Consider the following 20033-nt stretch of genomic DNA (forward strand, 5'->3'; position numbering starts at 1 on the left):
TTACGCCAACGTATGATATTCGATAGCATTCTGGCATACCTATAATGAACTCAATAAATGAATCAGCGGGTAATTATACACCTTGTATCCATCCTTTGGAGATATTTTGGTGATCGGCGTGTAACTTTTAGTGGGTACATTCAATTTGTTCTTTATGGCTGTATTTACGAATTCTCAATACTATGGCACTACAATATGCGATGCAGATAAGTTTGTTTGTTTGTTTGTTTGATTAATTAACGTCCTATCAACAGCTATGGTCATGTAAGGACGGCCTCCCATGTATGCAGTGCTTGCGTGTATGTTGTGTGAGGTGCGTGTTTTGGGAGACTGTGGTATATTCATGTTGTGTCTTCTTGTATAGTGGAACTGTTGCCCTTTAAAATGATTAATTATTTCTCATAGATTTTGTGTATAAACTTTACCTGAGTCAGTGTTAACATGAAAATGATATGGATACACGGGAGTATATGGGAATCCATGGTAGCTATGCGCCTGAGAGTTAAGTGAATACAACTACCACTACCCAGACCGATGCGTTTCTCGGACTTAAACAGCCATAGTTACAGATTGTTGATGCGTAGTCGGCATGTATTCGGTCAGTTAATGCCTAAAGTTGTTGGTTTTTTCCTGCTAAAAAGTTCCTATAACTTTACAGATACTGTAGTGTGTTAGAATTGTAGCTGCTAGCTTACAGCATGATCGCAACAGGAGAATAAGTTATTCTATTTCTGATTCTTTCCAGTATCTCACTTTTGACCTCGAGATGAGAGTAGGACATCTCCCCTGAGCATTTACCAATTCAAGTGTTTGATATTTTTCACAGGGATTTGATAATTAGTTACAGTTTATATCAATATTGACCCACCAGGGTGTCCACAGACCATTTGTAGACGTGGACACTCTGGTGGGTCCATATTGGTTTAAACTGTAACTAATTATCAAATCCCTGTGGTGTTTTTGACAGATGGGACATGTAGTAGACTTCATTGAGATAGCCCTATAATAATGAGTTTCCGCTATCACAAGAAGACAGCACGTGATCACCACACAAAACGCATTGTATACATGGACAGTCGTCCTTAAATGACCAAACTGTGATATAACATGCTATATGGGTTACACATTTTTCTGTAACAGGCGAGATGATGGACATGAAACGATAGAATACCTCACCGTGATGTATAGCTTTGTTTACTTTTAAATAGCACGCAAGACTGGAACCAGGTCAAGGGGTCATAATTTATCTGTAGTGTAAACCTGTTCAGTAATGGATACGTCGGTTTTTTAATCTGTATATAATTCTGACTTTATGTAACTTAATTGCACTATCTGCATTGAACACACTTATCTATTTATTTATTTACAGCTATCTAATTTATTTATTTATTTGTTTGTTTGTTTGTAGTTTTTTTGTTTTGTTTATTTATTTATTTGTTTATTTCGTTGATTCATTTAGATTTATTTCTACAGTAGAACTTTTATTTTAGCATCATTCATTGAAATAAATTTAATAACAAAAATATGATTTGCTGATTGATTCTACGGCATTTTTTGCAAAAAAAGTGGGGTCAAATAGCGTCACCTTGTCATGTGCCTCTGAGCATTTGAATCATACATCTGGCCATAGCTAAAATAACTCAGTAACGTTTTAACACAACATTCACTTTGACTACGGATTGCATCATTTTATCTACAGTCCTTTGATTCTAATTATATGGATATTTCAGAATAGGTGTAATACAGTATTAAAGAGGTGTCCGTATTCTGTAAACGTTACTTTTTAAGCAATTCAAATTTAAAGCAATCTTGATTTAAAGTTATATTTCATGCTAATTTCACTGTAAAGATATATCACTGAAACATTTGATATTTGAACATGATTCAAGCCTATTTTCCACGTGTACACATTAAAAAGATTTTTTACTTTTATATTTAAAATACTTCCATTGCTGCAAGTTTATAAAAAGTGGAAAAATGAGAAAGGATCTAAACCTCAGACAGACGGAGAAAAATGTGTATAACACTTAAACAGTTTTCATTATGACAAAAAGAGCGAAAGTTTTAGACCATACAACTTTTTTAACAGTCTAATGCAGTAAGTATAAAGATGTTCCACCATCGACAGAGCATAAACGATGCTCATCATTTGAAAAACAGCTTATTTTTAATCGTGTTTAATGTTAAATGTTAAATTAACACAAAAATACATGTACATTTTTTTTTGCTCTTGGTGCATGTGCAATCAGTACTTCATTCTATATAGGACATTGTGTCGTGTATTTTTTTTCCGGAACGCAATTAATTATTTTTGATATTTTATCATAAAGTAGAATAAGAAGCTCAAACATTTCAATTGTGGTAATAGTTTAACTGAAGAACTGAAGAAAAATACTGATTCGTCTACTACTGTTTTTTATAGCAAAAAAAAAAAAAAAAAAAAAAAAAAAAATCGTCAGCGGTGTAGCATTTTTAAATAATTACTGCATTTTTGATAATTGCTTTATTAAACCCATACGGATAATTCAATTTTTCAATTAAGAAACTGTCTTTATTCAGAACCCCTTTCCAGCATCCTCGATACTCCACGGGTTACTACCACTGACGTTATATATCCACGTCAGTGATAGTAACCCCTGGGGTATCGAGGATGACGTTCTATATATTCTATTATTAGAGAACATAAAAAAGGAGCCATCTTCGTGCATACCAATCAAAAAGCTACATGTATATATAAAATGTAAGTAATGTACCTGTAATATATACACGTACAGTATACTTTTGTGGCCGATCGCCGTATATTTCTATTGTGTGTGTGTTTTTGTTTTTATATTATGTATGAGCTTGTAATCCTTTTTCTTGATTTTTTTAAGAATATGATTATATCTTGCTGTGACCAGTCCCTTTAGTTGATGAATTATTTTGTACTGAGCAAGTTAGGCGATGTGAATGTAGACGTTTATGGTCGTATGGAAAGGCTTTTTACTACGTCATATATACCTTAAAAACGAAATAAAAAAAATATTTGAATCATTCGGTGATTCATACATGACTATGTCAAAGTTCCCGGATAAAAACCAAAGTTTGTTTTGTTCAGATCGTTTGACGTCATATGAATACCGGTGTCAGAGTAAGTCAGCTTCCCAATAATAATAAATGATTTACGTCAGAATCTGGTAATTACATACGTTTAATTTTCTTCTTTTAATGTCTCCCTTGACACCGTCTCTTTTTTGGCCCTCCGTTGAGCGCTCGGACCTGTGATGAAGGCTCTGGGTTCTGTCTGGTGGTCGAAACACACTAAAGTCTTTAAAGTGAACAGTCGGGCAAAGAAAACTAGTCTAAATGCGTTCATTGGCCTTCCAAAAGTTCTCACATATTAATACGACGGTCAAGTTCTGCTTGGTTTCCCGGTTCTGACCATTAAAGTAAAGAAAAGTTGAAAGCATTGAAAGCGAGGCTTTGTGGAAATGTAACCACGGACATAGTGAGCCGGGAGGACGTTTTAGAATTCCCTTACTTTAAATTAATTTCTTCGTACGCAGACAGATTTTGACGAGAGATTTTTATTTTTCCATTTCATAAGAAATTATACTGGATACATTCACACCATTTTTACCGACTTTAGCCATCCTTGCCCGACTGTTCACTTTAAATGTAGTAGTTTCTGTTCCTGTGAGACGACTGGTTTACCCGTTGTCAGTATAATGTACTTTTTTTAGTACATGGCTGGGAAAGGGCAAGAAAAATTAACACGATGGGCATGAACCTTACGGTCATCTGATTATTGACACAATACAACACAGTCAAAGAATGTAGTAGTGGCAAACAATCAAGGCAATAGAAAAGAACCCTTTTTAGATGATAAATTCGATCTTGAATGAAGGTCAAGGTCGTTCCATTTAACAAACATGGTAGTCCTTCATTTCATCATGACTACAACCCCGATATCAGGTATCAATACCTCTTAAACATTGACGAGAAGTCGTTTATAAAGATTATAGTTTATTTGACCCCAATGGCTTTGAATGAAGGTCAATGCCATTCATTTGAACAAATTTAGTAGCCCTTCAAACGAGCATGCTACAGGCCCATTACCTTTTAGTTATCGACAAGAAGATGTTTACAAGATGCTAGCCTATTTGACCCCTGTGACCCTGAATAAAGGTCAAAGTTATTCATTTAAACAAACTTGGTAGCCCATCATCCCATCATGCTATAGGCCAAATATCAGTACCCCGGACATATTTGTTATTGGCAAGAAGTTGTTTAAAGATTTTAGCCTATTTGACCCCTGTGACCTTGAATAAAGGACAAGATCATTCATTTGAACTTTGGTAGCCCTTCTTCCCATCATGCTATAGGCCAAATATCAGTACCCCGGACATATTTGTTATTGGCAAGAAGTTGTTTAAAGATTTTAGCCTATTTGACCCCTGTGACCTTGAATAAAGGACAAGATCATTCATTTGAACAAACTTGGTAGCCCATCATCCCATCATGCTATAGGCCAAATATCAGTACCCCGGACATATTTGTTATTGGCAAGAAGTTGTTTAAAGATTTTAGCCTATTTGACCCCTGTGACCTTGAATAAAGGACAAGATCATTCATTTGAACTTTGGTAGCCCTTCTTCCCAGTATGGTACTTGTCTAATGCAACTTGTTTAATATGAGTGCTCTGGACCTTTTGTTAAATGAGAATAATCGTTAGAATGAAGTTTACAGACAGCACATGGCGAACGACTATGGGCGAAACATGATGACTCTTCAGGACAGGAAACCTAACAAAAGGCCCCATGGGCCTTATCGATCACCTGAGTTCAGATCTATACAGAATGAATCATAGACATATAAACACTATAAAATGGCCCATCAGGCCCTTGAAGTCACAGGGATCTGAGAATTAGTTACAGATTATATAATCATGGACCCACCAGAGTGCCCTAAGACCATTTTTAGACATTTAAGAGGTCTAGATTGAAAAACGATAAAAATCATACTTTACATGGTACTAGATATATTTGACTATTTAATCTATGAAGAGTATCTGGTTCCATCAAATCTGTGAATTGAGAAGAAGATTTTTGAAATTTTAACCATTTTGACTCCTTTTGGCCCCATCCTTCTGGCCCCAGGCTAATTATTCTAACCCAGTTTGACTAATTTCCTTAGAAAAATAAGCAAATAATGTCCATAAATGCGTTTTTTCCTGTATAAACTATAGTAAACTTGACCCATTCCCCAGGGAGAACACGAAACCCCAGGGTCATATAATTCACAGTTTTGTAAAGGACCTTAAGACCTTTCCATCTATGAAGAGTACTTGATTCTATAAGTTCCAGAATTTCAGAAGAAGATTTTTGAAGTTTTAGCCTATTTGACCTATTTTGGCCTTGCCCCTAAGACCCCTGGGGGTCAGTCATGGAAAATTTATTAATAGGATTCAATGGCCATTTCATAGGGATAATTCTGACAACATTTGACTAATTTCCTATTATAAATGACCAAATAATGCTCAAAAATGTGTTTTCCCTATACAAACTATAGTAAACTTAACCCCCTCCCCAGGGGGAAACCTGAGACCCCAGGGTCATATAATTCACAATTTTTGTAGAGGGCCTTAAAACCTTACTATCTATGAAGAGTATTTGATTCTACCACATCTGTGAGTGGAGAAGAAGATTTTTGAAATTTTAGTCAATTTTACTCCTTTTGGCACCTCCCACAGTCCCCTGGGGGGTGGGGGTCAAATAATTCACAATTTTATTTGGCCTTGTGCCTTAGAAGGTTAGTACGAAATTTCATTGAAATTGCTTAATGGAAATTGTTTACGGACACACGACGCACGACCACGGACAAAAGGTGATTAGTACAAGTCACCCCAGATGGACAATACACATGTACAACAGGTACGGTGTTAATTCTTCCTCAAGTTTCTATGAAGATGGTGACCTAACAATGTTATTGTGAGTGAACGGAATTGAGATCACACTCAATATTTATTCCACATAAAAACTAGTATTGGGTGTGAACAAATAACTTGCATCCTCCACAACTTATTAATCTTATTATGTTATGTACTTTCCCAAGCACCGTATTAATGTGACCGGGCGGGGTGTACTTATTTGGTGTCTTCAGGGGCATGCTTCATTGAGATAGCACTGTAAAAAGGACACCTGGTTTAGGTGTAGGAAAGCCAGAGTACCCAGAGAAAAACCATAGAAGGAAGACATACACATACTGTACTTTTACATGTTTATTCCACGTGGTAACATGTACAAAATGTATAAATCAGTATCACGTGAACCACAAGTACAATAGCTACAATGGAAATGAAGCTCAGCTAAAAGTGTATAAAGGGAGATAATCCAATAATAAAATTTCTCAAAAAATGTCAGAGTCAATTATGCTTAAAATTACTTGATCAGCTTGCTAAATACACTGTATATAGTGGGCAGGATACAATTTAACAATATATTACAACAATAAAAAATAACAGTAAAATAATCATATCATATATCTATGCAAGGAAATGTATCATAACCTTATCACGATGACTCTTGTCATAACTCCATTTAACATTTTAATATACTAAAAAATATCACAAACATCATATTGAGACAATAGAATGTGGAGAAGTCATTTTGATCTATATCTGTACATGTATATATAGAATTCTTTCTCTTATTGCTAAAGTCATATTATTCCGTCTTTGCATATTACAGAGTTAGCTCCCTTCCGGGTAGGTATCGATTGTTATGTCATTATTTTGTGAGCGCAATTCACATCGTTTTCTCCGAAAAGTATGACGTTTCGCTCGCAAACACATGACGTCACAATCAATACCTACCCGCAAGGGCAGATAACTCTGTAATATGCAAATACAGAATAGCATTACTGTAAGTATGGGTACAAAAACATCAATAGGAACATATAAGAATCGCTTAAAATTTTCTAGTCATATTGAAAATCCTCGATATAATCCAAATATTATTACGACAATATGAAGAGATTCCCTTTTGCAGAATTTTTTAAAGACTGAACCATTTCACCTGAATAGAATTTTTTTTAAATTTCAAACAAAATCATTCAATGACCTTGAAATTAAATTCTTCTTCATACAACAAGTTCAAATAACAAAATGCCATAGAGCCGGTCGATGTCATGGGCCAAAATTTTCAAATTTTGGACCCAGAACCATAAAATAAAATTTTTAGCAAATTAAAACTCGTGATTTGGTTCGAGGTGTTCATATAATTCAGCCAAATCTTAATATATCTCACGGTACCTGATGGCCGCGAAATTGCTAAAATAGCATCCCTGTAATAATAACCAAATATACGGCACATATATGCGGTCAATTTAGCTGTTAAAGCTTCTAAGACAAGATAACCACCTCAAGTTGAGTATCAAATAGTTTTAGCAAGTGCATGATTTTATTTTTCTAAAAAATAAAAATCTGCAAGATAAAATAAATATAAAAATTGTTTATACAAATTATTACTATATATGATTGATTGAGTAAATGGCCCGGATTCTGACCAAACATAAATAAATCAATATTAAATATATAATGCATTGTGTATAAAACTCATCACTGAATGAAATGAAATCGAATTCACATTCACTTGGATTTATTGAATGAAATTAATAATGCATCTTGTATGTAGCACACATTTCTATGGGTAAATAATCTAAAAAATATGGATGTTTCATTATGTTGAAGAGAATATTTGTGAAAAATATCACAAGAGATTCCTAACGAGATATGTTGTTGGCGATTAGAATGGTAATAAACTGACTAAAATTCACAGTCACATTTCAAGTTAATACTCACAGCTTTTTGTGACAAAAACGTATTTCGATAGAAAAGTTTTCAGGACTTTTTGCACACTTTAACACGCAATAATGTACAAGTCATGTATTTTCATGTTAGTCTATTCGTAAAAAAGATTTTTTTTTTTTAAATGACTGGCCAGCGTCACTTTATATCCTTCAATAAAAATTTTTTTTCAAACAAAAATATGGGGAAGACTTTTATAAAATTTGACTATGGGCACTAGATAAATTCAAAATACATTTCATTCAAAAATATTAATTGTTTTGATGATTTCTATCTTAATGACATTATTTAAAAACTTTCTTCTTGTATTGCATTATTTCATTGGAATTTTAAAACAGAAATACATATTTTTAACGTTTTGACTTTTTTTTTTAGTGTCAAATGCTATATTTGTTTTACAATTTAAATGTCTTCAAACCATTTACAATTTCAACAATTACGACTTCAATGATTTTACATGAGAATTTTTAACCCCTTCACCCCTGAAATTTCAAAATGGACTTTCTTGTCTTTGATTTGGAGGAGTCTAAATGTGTCTTTGGGGGGTGAACTTCAAAATATCAAATAGAAAAAAAAATCTCAGTTTCACAACAGGCATATTTCTCTACATACACCACTCTCCACTCAGACGAAGTTATCCATTTAGAACATGTATTTCAACTGGTAATAATGATAAATTATTCAGGGCATGTTTAAGAGTTTGTTGTATGCTGCCCATATTCCTTTTCTCATTCCGCCTTGAGGTGTCTGCGTTCCCACAATTTGTACATCTCTCTTTAAACTGTCCACCTGAAGAAGCTTTTTGATTTCTGATAACTTCATAGCACCATCACAATCCTGTAATTTAAACAATTTATTTTTTATTTTTCTCTGCTTTATGTTCAATCATGTTTTAACATTAATTTGTATTAAAGGAACAATTCATTCTAAGAGAACGCTGAAATGGGCACATATATTTTTTGTAAATTGATTAGTGGCTTGTAGACTGTGCAATAAATCTGGCCTCGATTTCTCGAAACAAAAGTGCAGACTTAAGTTAAAACTTAAGTTTTTCTCCTTATGTAACTTATATGGCAATTTATGACTTAAGTCAGTTTTTGACTCAAGTTTGTTTCGAGAAATCTGGGCCTGGTCCCATTAAAGATGCTCCACCGCTGACAAATGGTATTTATTCACCATCAAAAACAGGAGCAGACGATTTAGTATTTTTCTTCGGTTACAAAAGTTACTTACTTTATACCATTACCACCATTGAAAAGTTTGAGCTTCTGATTTTACTTAAAGTTATAAAATATAAAAAATAATTAATTGCATCCCAAAAAAATTCCGTTGCACTATATCCTATATGGAATGAAGTAATGATTGCGCATGCACCAAAGGCGAAATAAATTATTTCATGTTATTTTTTGTGTTAATTAGGCATATATACCCGGTATACATGATTAAACACCAATTATTGTTCAAATGATGAATATCATTTATGCTCTGTCGGCGGTGGAGCATCTTTAAGTGTCCCTTGAATTACAATTTTTTAAACACCTTTTGAATTTAATGGATTTAATACGGTTATCTTAGAGCAGCAGTCAGGTAATTATGTGACAGCCACCAGACCTAGTATCTAGCTCATCTACCAGTTATATTGAAATTAGTTTTGAGTTATTTTAGTTCAGCAAAAGTTAATCTCCTCTACTTTGTTTTGAAATGGAAATTGCAGAGATTTTTTGTTTGATATAGGTCAAAATGAAGTCACAGTGACCTTCTCTTGGTACAAGAGCCACTGTCTAGAGTATCACTATCAACACTAAACTTTGGCCTATTTATACTTTTGTCTTTGCAAAAATGTCGGATTCAATGTATGGGGAGATAATCTAGCATTAGAGTTCTGCCGAAAACATCTCTCAACAGCTAATTAGGGTCAGGTGGCATGACTTGTCTCCCTTATGAAGTTTGAGATGAAGTCTGGACAAATTAGAATCAGTAGCAATAAAGATACTATAAAACAATATTCTATTTTTGTAGCCCTATGGTGGCAGTGTACAGTAGATTTGAAAAATTCAGCAAAATTAAGTGCAGGCTTTAATTATGTACACATAGCTTTTTAACCTTAAATAACATCTATATAAAAGTATATATATTTTTAATCTACACAACATTTGCAATAGTTATGCAGAGTTCATTTTTGGACAGGTCCGCTTTTTGTGGTTTTGTGAGCCTGTAAAAACCATGGTAACCAAATTTGGTTTTTTGAAAAAATGCAAAAAATTGGGATTTTCAACCCAAAATTACACCCCCTCTAGGAGATTTTTTTTTCTTGAACACAGTTTAAAACCAAGCATCACTGCCGTGATAGCGGAACTGAGCCTATTTCGACATAGGTATATCATTAAACTTTTGAGCAATCTTACCTCGTACCCCAGCTATCAATTTCTGCTGCTACAGTATTGAGTTTTTCCATCTGAGACGCACATTCGGATAACCTCTAAACCATTAATCTCGAACCCATTTTGGGGAATTTCTTTATGCAAATGTGAAGCCTGCATATAATTCTCTAGATTGAATTCACTAATTTTAGGATATATACATTTTTTAAATTTTTATGCATATAATAAAACAGGGGCTTTGTGCTTATTAAAAATCTCATCCATGGCCATTCGGTCTCACTGTACACTGCTACCTTATACAGCATGTTTTGTATTTCTAAGTTTTCCGAAAACCCAAATAATGTCTAAACAAAGTTGTAACGAACAAAATGACCTATCCGGATACTGTGTATCTCTAATAGTCACCGAGTAATGCCAATTTCCCTACAAGGTATCTTTTCGCCAATATTCCTCCAATACAAGTAACAAGGGGAGGTAATTTGAAAAAAAACAAGAGGCCCATGGGCCTTAGCGGTCACCTGAATTCAGACACAGAATGAAACAAAGACATGCATATAAACACTATAAATATATATTGGCCCATCAGGCCCTTGAAGTCAGTCAGTGATTTTATAAATTTTTAATCTATGAAGATTATTTGGTTCCATCAAATCAGTGAATTCAGGAGAAAGATTTTTGAAATGTTATCCATTTTGACCCCTTTTGGCCCCACCCCTCTCGCCCCTGGGGGTCGGCCAGGACCAATATGGATATGATGTTAAATGCTATCTCAGGTTCTACCAGTTCCAGAATTTCAGAAGAAGATTTTTGAAGTTTTAGCCTATTTGACCGGTTTTGGGACCGCCCCTAAGGCCCCTGGGGATCAGTCATGGAAAATTTGGTAATAAGATTCAATGGCCATCACATAGAGATAATTCTGACTACAATTGACGAATTTCCTATTATAATGACTAAATAATGCTCAAAAATGTGTTTTCCATATAAAAACTTATATGTAGTAAACTTAACCCCCTCCCTAGGGGGAAACCTGAGACCCAAGGGTCATATAATTCACAATTTTCATAAAACACCTTAAGACCTGTCCATCTATGAAGAGTATTTGATTCTACCATTTCCAGTATTTAAGAAGAAGATTTTTAAAGTTTTAGCCTATTTGCCCCTTTCGGCCCCGCCCCTCTGCCCCGAGGGGGTTGACCAGGATATTAAAATGTTATCTCATGCTTATAATTCTAAACAAGTTTGACTCATTTCGTATTAAAATTGAGCAAAAAATGCTCATAAATGTGTTTTCACTATATAAACTATAGTAAACTTGACCCCTTCCCCAGGGGGAAACGTGAGACCCCAGGGTCATATAATTCACAATTTTGGTAAAGGACCTCAAGACCTTTTAATCTATGAAGAGTATGTGATTCTACCATTTCCAGAATTTCAGAAGAAGATTTTTGAAGATATAGCCTATTTGACCCCTTTTGACCCCGCCCCTAAGGCCCCTGGGGTTCAGTCATGGAAAATTGGTTAATAGGATTCAATGGCAATCTCATACTGATAATTCTGACAATATTTGACTCATTTCCTATTACAAATGATCAAATAATACTCAAAAATGTGTTTTCCCTATATAAACTATAGTAAACTTAACCCCCTCCCCAGGGGGAAACCCGAGACCCCAGGGTCATATAATTCACAATTTTTGTAAATGACCTTATGACCTTTCTATCTATGAAGAGTATTTAATTCCATCACATCTGTGAGTGGAGAAGAAGATTTTTGAAATTATAGTCAATTTAACCTCTTTTGGCCCCTCCCATAGCTCCCTGGGGGGTGGGGACCGTATAATTCACAATTTTGATTGGCCTTATGCCTTAGAAGGTTTGTGCAAAATTTCATTGAAATTGCTTCAACAGTTTTTGAGAAGAAGTCGAAAATGTAAATTGTTTACGGACATACGACGCACGACGGACGACGCACGACGGACGACGCACGACGCACGACGGACGACGGACGACGACGGACAAAAGGCGATTAGAATAGGTCACTTGAGACTTCGTCTCAGGTGACCTAAAAAAAATAAAAGTTAAATAACTATGCTGTTTTCTGAAATAAAATTATTCTGCAAATTGAATATGGTATTTGGAGTTTCTCTCTATGCAGAAAAGTGAAAAATACTGGGTTGTTATGAAATCTGACCCTGTTCTGTGACGTCATAGCAACCATGACGTCATAATAATTGTGACGTCATCATTATCTGCGCAAATGACGTCATAAATACTTAGTGTTATTATTTCTGACAATACAAATCCTATTTTACTTTACCATAGCATTAAATATACTTATTCTGATAGATAAATCTTAACATGACATTCAAAATGTCATAATTTCCAGCATAATTAATCACAATATTGAGTTTTCAACCTTGAAATACAGAATATTACATGTATTCATACAAAACTGTACGCTATTCCCATTTTATTGAAAAAAAGCCCCTTTTCCCTCTTTTCTTAAGAAAATGCCAATAACTGACAATATCGGCTTAACCGAACACTCACTCTAGTACAAAAAATACATATTATAGCCTTAATTATATGAAAACTGAGAAATCAATGAAAAAAAATCCAAAATTAGCACTTTTGCTGTAAATCTCCATGGATACCGGGTAATTAGCAGAGCAAAATTAATTGGAATTCATATTAAATGGACTGAGAGACACCCGGTTAGCTGTTTTCAGCTTGCTGTTCAAGTGTAAAATGATTAATCAATTAACAGTCAAGCATATCATACCATACCTAGGTAGCAAATTATAGAATGGCAAAATGAGCCAATTACCTCCCTTTAGTTGCACCAAATGAAAAATATATGTATTTACACAGTTTTCAAACTGTTTGATTGTGATTTCTAGGATAAATGAATGAAAATTTAGCAAAATCAATTATAATCAAGGTCATTTTCCAAAAAATGAGAATTTCAGTCACCTATAAGGTGGCAGTGTACAGTAGATTTGAAAAATTCAGCAAAATTAAGTGCAGGCTTTAATTATGTACACATAGCTTTTTAACCTTAAATAACATCTATATAAAAGTATATATATTTTTAATCTACACAACATTTGCAATAGTTATGCAGAGTTCATTTTTGGACAGGTCCGCTTTTTGTGGTTTTGTGAGCCTGTAAAAACCATGGTAACCAAATTTGGTTTTTTTGAAAAAATGCAAAAAATTGGGATTTTCAACCCAAAATTACACCCCCTCTAGGAGAATTTTTTTCTTGAACACAGTTTAAAACCAAGCATCACTGCCGTGATAGCGGAACTGAGCCTATTTCGACATAGGTATATCATTAAACTTTTGAGCAATCTTACCTCGTACCCCGGCTATCAATTTCTGCTGCTACAGTATTGAGTTTTTCCATCTTAGACGCACATTCGGATACCCTCTAAACCATTAATCTCGAACCCATTTTGGGGAATTTCTTTATGCAAATGTGAAGCCTGCATATAATTCTCTAGATTGAATTCACCAATTTTAGGACATATACATTTTTTAATTTTTTATGCATATAATAAAACAGGGGCTTTCTGCTTAATAAAAATCTCACCCATGGCCATTCGGTCTTACTGTACACTGCTACCAAAGAAAGAATTTTGATGACATTATCAAATCCATGTAGTGTGGAAGTTCTATAATTTCACAGTCGTTCATTAGAGATACAATATTCGACCCAATAAACGCCCTGGGCACTTAAAATGGCAAGGGTGCTTAATAAAGCCAAATATGGGTTAACATTTCATGAAATTATTCCTTCTGTTAAATATCAATATGCAAATGAAAATAAATGGAAAAATCTACACAGTTCTTGTAGTTTCAGTTTGCTGTTTTCCATTAATCAAAGGGCCATAACTCCGCCAAATAGGGTTCTATGAAATTGCCGAGCGAACGCATCTTAGCTCTTGGCATATTTAACCGTGTGACAAGTAACAAAAAATTGCTAAAAATTTGTGGCAGTTATGGCATGGAAACCAGCATTACAGATAGACAGGCGGGCAGACAGACGCAAATTAATATCCCTCATTTCAGTGAAAGTGGGGAATTTTTAAACGGCAAAAAGAGGGAGGGGCACTTATAGGTATGCTGAATGGATTGATTGCGATAAATACAATGTTAAGATCAGCTGGTTACCTGTTTATTTGCCACAATTAAAAGTGAACGCATCTGTTTATCATTTTGTAGAAAATTATTTAGGGCATCACTTGATTCCTTGATTCGCTCACGATTTGAAGCATCTACTACCCAGACGATGTTGTGTATGCTTTGTAGAAACTGTTTCCAGCATTCACGGCAAACCTCCGATCCTCCGACTGAAATGGAAATGAACCAGTGAAAGTTAATCATTATGAAAATTTATATTAGAAAGCATGACTGAAAATTTCTATAAATATTTTAGTTTAGAAGTGATATTGAGGAAATATCTGGAAATTTCTGATTATCTTAAAATGTAAATATTATGTAAGCAACAAACCGATATATAAATGGATATCCTGTGATATCCTGTATTAGCATATTACAGTGTTATCTGTCCCTGCGGGAAGGTATTTGATTCTGATGTGTAACGTTATATATACTTTTCAGAGAAAATGAAATCACTTTTGCTCACAAACAATGATGTCACAATGTTATGGATACCTGGTAGCTATACCAGCAAGGGAGGTAATTCTAATTTTAACTCTCTTAAATGCAAAGATGGAATTGCATAAGGTTATATAAATATGTTTGAAATGCGTTGTGGTTCATTATTTAGTAACTTCTTATTGATTTCATCTTTTCTCAATAACACTATTGTTTTGATATACAGTGGAACTCTGTTGATACGAACATGGATAATTCGACAACACGGTTTGAAACGAAGTACTTTGCCTGTCCTTGCCGAATTCCCGATTTATCTTTGCTTAAAAAAACTTGGAAAATTCGAAAAAACTCGCTTAATTCAAACACTCCGATAACTCGAACTTTAATATTGGTCCCTTCAAGTTTGTATTAACTGAGTTCCACTGTATATCGATACTTCGTGATATATTCTTTTCGATAAATTGATACTTAAAATTTATATCAATGACAGCTCTAAAAAGATCAAACCAACTTCTGTGTGGTGTTGCACACAAAGCCTTCAGATTTGCTATGACATATTCCAGGCGTGGATATTAAAGATGCTCCACCGCCGACAGAGCATAAATGATATTCATCATTTGAACAATAATTGGTGTTTAATCGTGTATAGATGTGCCTAATTAACACAAAAAATAACATAAAATAATTTGTTTTGCCTTTAGTGCATGCGCAATCAGTACTTCATTCTATAGAAGATATAGTGCCACGGAATTTTTTCGGGACGCAATTAATTATTTTTCATATTTTTAACTTGAAGTAAAATTAGAAGCTCAAACTTTTCAATGGTGGTAATGGTGTAAAGTAAGTAACTTTTTTAACTGAAGAAAAATACAAAATCGTCTGCTCCTGTTTTTGATAGTGTAAAAATACCATTTGTCAGCGGTGGAGCATCTTTAAGGATGAAGAACATGTAAGACATATACAAGTGTGATGATCAGTGTTCTCCCTTAAAAAGTTACCGGTCCTGACTAAAAGGTACTGGTCCTTACAAACTTACAATTTATACTTGTAGTTTATATACTAGCAAAGTAATAGTTTGACTAACAAAAATATCCACCTATCTGTTTTAGTATCATGCGCTCTCAACAAAGTTGACTGAAAACCAGAATATTACGAAAATTTGTTTTGTACAATTTGATCTTCAATCTTTATAAAATGCTACTGCTATTTGTGTTTTGTATATCTTTAGTACTCTATCAGAACTGGACCAAAAAGTTGCCGGTCAAAGGACCAGTTGCATGGTAAAAATTGTCTGCCCTACTATAAAGTTGTCGGTCACGGGCAGATGGACAGGAGTTAATTTCGAACGCTGGTAATGATCGTATGATTTTGTATTCTAGCATTACTATGCTAGAATACAAAATGAAGTGATGGGCCTATGATTGAAAAAAAGAGAAAATTAGTCAAAAAAATATAAATTCAAACCGATCATTGAATAATGATCATTGATTAAGAATTTATATTTAAAACCAATTAATCAGAATTATAAATCAAGAAAAATTTAAACCGATCATCAAAATCCAATCATCAATTAAGAATTTGTATAAGCAATTAATTGGAAATATTTTAATAGGGAATTTGGTCCTAAATCTTTAGATTTTGAGTTACAAAACTTTTATTTATCATAATTCAACTAAATGATTAGCCCATTTTTATTACCCAACAGACATTGTTCCGATATGATACATAAAGCCAGTCCGCAATGGACATGCTTTCTTACCTTGTTATTCAAGCGATATTCATAGTTATTTCTCACCAGTTAAACATAGTTATATGTCACAAGTGTTCAATTCCAACAAATAAAGCAATTATTTCATGAATATGAAAACCGATTATAATCGATAATGGATCAGTTTTGACATTCGATTATCGATTTTGAAAATGAAACCGATTTCCATTAATAGTAGCTGCTTGAATATCCAATTTAAACCATACCGTCCCAAAAGTCAAACAGAACTGATCCCATGTTGACGCTTTTGACATTAAATCCCACTGTTGGTCGTGGCTCGTCGTATGCCTTCCCATCTTTGTTGCCTTTTCCGAAACACCTTACAAAGCTGGTCTTTCCGGCCCCATCCAATCCAATCACTAAAATCTTTTTGCTAGGTGGATCTTTTGACTGAAAATTACGAACACATGTCATCTTAATGACAAAAAAAAAAAAAATACCATAAAGAGTTACATGAATAACAAATCACATCTCTCTCTTTTGCAATAGAAAATGAAACATCATTAAAAATCAAAGAAGTTCCCTATGCCAACAAGAGCGCTAGCATTCATGATGTTCCAGGGGTTACTATCACTTACGTTTCATCCATCTGGACTTTAATTGTATCTTGTAACAAGAGTTACCCAGTAAATCTCTCTACAATCCCAGAGTAAAACTGGAGGCAGTTTGAGGAGGAAAAAACTGACCAATCACAGGCCTGCATAAACTTCCTTTGGATATTACGCCCAAATTCAAAGCTACACATTCACCGTGTACCGTTTCTGTCGCTGTACATCAAAGGATCAAAGTTACACTGTACCTTCAGTTTAGCTATAAAACGATCGAGTCGCGGCAGTGGTAGTAACCCCTGGAATATCGAGGATGCAGCAAGAATTGATCGTATAAATTATGAGTTCTAATGTTCGATTCTCCTTATCTAAAGAAAATTAAAATATTTTTGAATACATCCTCCAAAGTGGCTACTGAACTCGTTGAGACATGTTCAGGCGATTAACTTACCAGAACAATTGATTCGAAGTACTCATCGGCTTCTTCCTCCTTTTCGTTGAAGAGGAGTTTGTATATGCCGTAAGCGATAGCTGCTGTGGCTGCGCTGGTTGCTACCGTAATAACTATGCGGTTAGCATTCCAAGTTTGCTGCAACCATATCAGTGCCATCCTACGATTGTTGTCAGGATGTCACGTGATGACAATCAAGGTCTGCGTCTACAGAACGCTTTTTTTCGGAAATAAATGAAATAAAAGTTTATCTTGCGCTGTACATAGACATTGGTTATTACCTTACCTTATGCTTGTATTTAAGTCTAATGTTCTACCGATACATTTCTGTTAACGACGATAAAACCGACTACCTTCTCAGTAATATTGTGTTCTACTTTCGTTTTACATTTATTTTACATTGAGGCTGTATTAATTGCCGAACCAGATTATCGAATATCCGTATGTTCGATTTTTAATTATCATTTTATCATTGATCTTAGAAGTCAAAATGATTCTAATCAATATCATTATTTGATAACTGCACAACAACTATAGTTATGTTCATATTTATTCGGTTTTAAGAGCAGCAGTTTGCCAAAAAATGTATTATTATTTTACATTTGCGATTGAAATGTCTTATTAAAGGCCCATTACCTTTCCGGAGCAAAATATAAAGGTTTCTTAAAAAACATTAATAACATCAGAAAATGCATTCCAATGACCTAAAATAAGGTTAAGACACCAAACATATGCAAGATTTCCTGCGTAATATATGAAAACAGTGGAGAGTCAATTCGCTGTTTTGTTGTCTGGCGCAGTGATAGTCAATTACCGCGCGGTATTTAGGACAACGGCGGGAAACATAATACGACCCGCATTATGAAAATAAATATTTTATTTATTTTCATCAAATTGTTCAGAAGGTGATGATAAATGTAGTATTAACGGTAAGTTAATATTTTTTAAGACTCTACACAATTATCGATCTTGTTTTACCAGAAACATATATACATGTATCAGGCCTGTTTTGATTGCGTTAAAGGTGGTATGAACGCAATGGGATACAGACATATTCAATGTAGCGCGTTAGCGCTACATGTAGAATATGTCTGTATCCCATTGCGTTCATACCACCTTTAACGCAATCAAAACACTGTTCAATCTATATATTTACATAAATAAATCTACTTTTACGTAAAATTTAAAACGGTGATGGTTGCTAAGTTGGGTAACTACGGTAGTCAGGATGACCGAAGATATAGTTCCGATTGTTGAATGTTATAGCTGCAGTTTGGTTTGAAATACAACAATGACACTTTTCAATTATTTTCAACATATATTTTTTTTCAATTTGATAATATATATTAATAATGTCCATTTCGAATAAAAATTGAGATAACCAAGGCGGAACGACTACCGGTATGTATCGTTGTCAGGGTAGTGATGCGGTCCGAAGTGGAGCGAGCCGCCATATTTGATTTTCAACCGAGGAAAGTGACTGTGATAAAGCCTATTGATGGTATGACCGTTGAGCTGCTGAATGTTTGTCATGTATGTATCGGTCTAAGAACGCGATATACACTAAATTCTTCATAGTCATGACTTTTATTTTATTGTACAGAGGATAGACAAGTGTTTGCGTGTGTGTAGGCCTATTTTGAATGCAAAGACGGGGCCATTTAAGCTGATGATACTGTTTCGGATAGGCTACCTGTAATGTTTTTTTTCTGGAAACCTGTATATGATCTGTTAAGCTATTGTTCGCTTAGACGCTCCCAGAATTGTTCACCGACAATCAGATGTTCTGTATATTTAGGTGAGATGAGTGACCGTACACACATGTACATCTGACGTAACTATGGGATTCCCCGTACATTCCTGAGGAAAGCCCTCCCCGGTTGTAGCCCAGCGATTCATTTTGTAGTTTATTACCGTTACAATGCTTGAACACATGTTTTGTTTTGATGTCAAATACATATTTAATTGGATCTAATAAAAACTCTTCATTGTTATTTTAAAACCCGTCAACTTATGACACAAAATCTTATCGAAGCGTGAACTAGAAATAGTCCGAACCTGCACTGCGTTTGTATTCATACGTCATTGCGTTTACGCTAATTTGAACGCAACTCCCCTCCCGTTGACTATCTTGTTTTACCAGAAACATATATACATGTATCAGGCCTTATCGATATATATGTTTCTGGTTTTACATTCCCATTTTAAAAATTAAAAGCCGTTTCGGTAAGGCCTGATACATATGTATATATGTTTCTGGTAAAACAAGATCGATATGTATATATGTTTCTGGTTTTACATTCCCATTTCAAAAATTAAAATCCGTTTCAGTAACGCCTGATACATATGTATATATGTTTCTGGTAAAACAAGATCGATATGTATGTATGTTTCTGGTTTTACAATCCCATTTTGAA

The 20033-nt window shown here is 34.4% G+C and overlaps 1 protein-coding gene across 1 annotated transcript; it reads right to left on the reverse strand.

The window, feature by feature from the left end:
* Nucleotides 1-6244: 6244 nt before the first annotated feature.
* LOC138335413 (ADP-ribosylation factor-like protein 2) lies at nt 6245-17815 on the reverse strand. The gene is made up of 4 exons (XM_069284489.1): nt 17617-17815; nt 16824-17007; nt 14403-14581; nt 6245-8683 (listed from the first exon to the last, which is right to left on the reverse strand). The coding sequence occupies exons 1-4, from the start codon at nt 17773-17775 to the stop codon at nt 8528-8530; spliced, it is 678 nt and encodes a 225-aa protein (XP_069140590.1). The 5' UTR covers nt 17776-17815; the 3' UTR covers nt 6245-8527.
* Between the last annotated feature and the right edge of the window lie 2218 nt (nt 17816-20033).

The sequence above is a fragment of the Argopecten irradians genome, chromosome 11 (genome assembly GCF_041381155.1).
Source record: "Argopecten irradians isolate NY chromosome 11, Ai_NY, whole genome shotgun sequence".
Classification (NCBI taxonomy): domain Eukaryota; kingdom Metazoa; phylum Mollusca; class Bivalvia; order Pectinida; family Pectinidae; genus Argopecten; species Argopecten irradians.

Bases quoted from the DNA above. Each gene is read 5' to 3' on its own strand.
- LOC138335413 (XM_069284489.1), bottom strand. From the start codon at position 17,775: ATGGCACTGATATGGTTGCAGCAAACTTGGAATGCTAACCGCATAGTT. The intron at 17,008-17,616 runs GTAAGTTAATCG...CGTAATTTTCAG, and splicing joins ACTTCGAATCAATTGTTCTG to TCAAAAGATCCACCTAGCAA. The intron at 14,582-16,823 runs GTATGGTTTAAA...TTTCCATTTCAG, and splicing joins TCTGTTTGACTTTTGGGACG to TCGGAGGATCGGAGGTTTGC.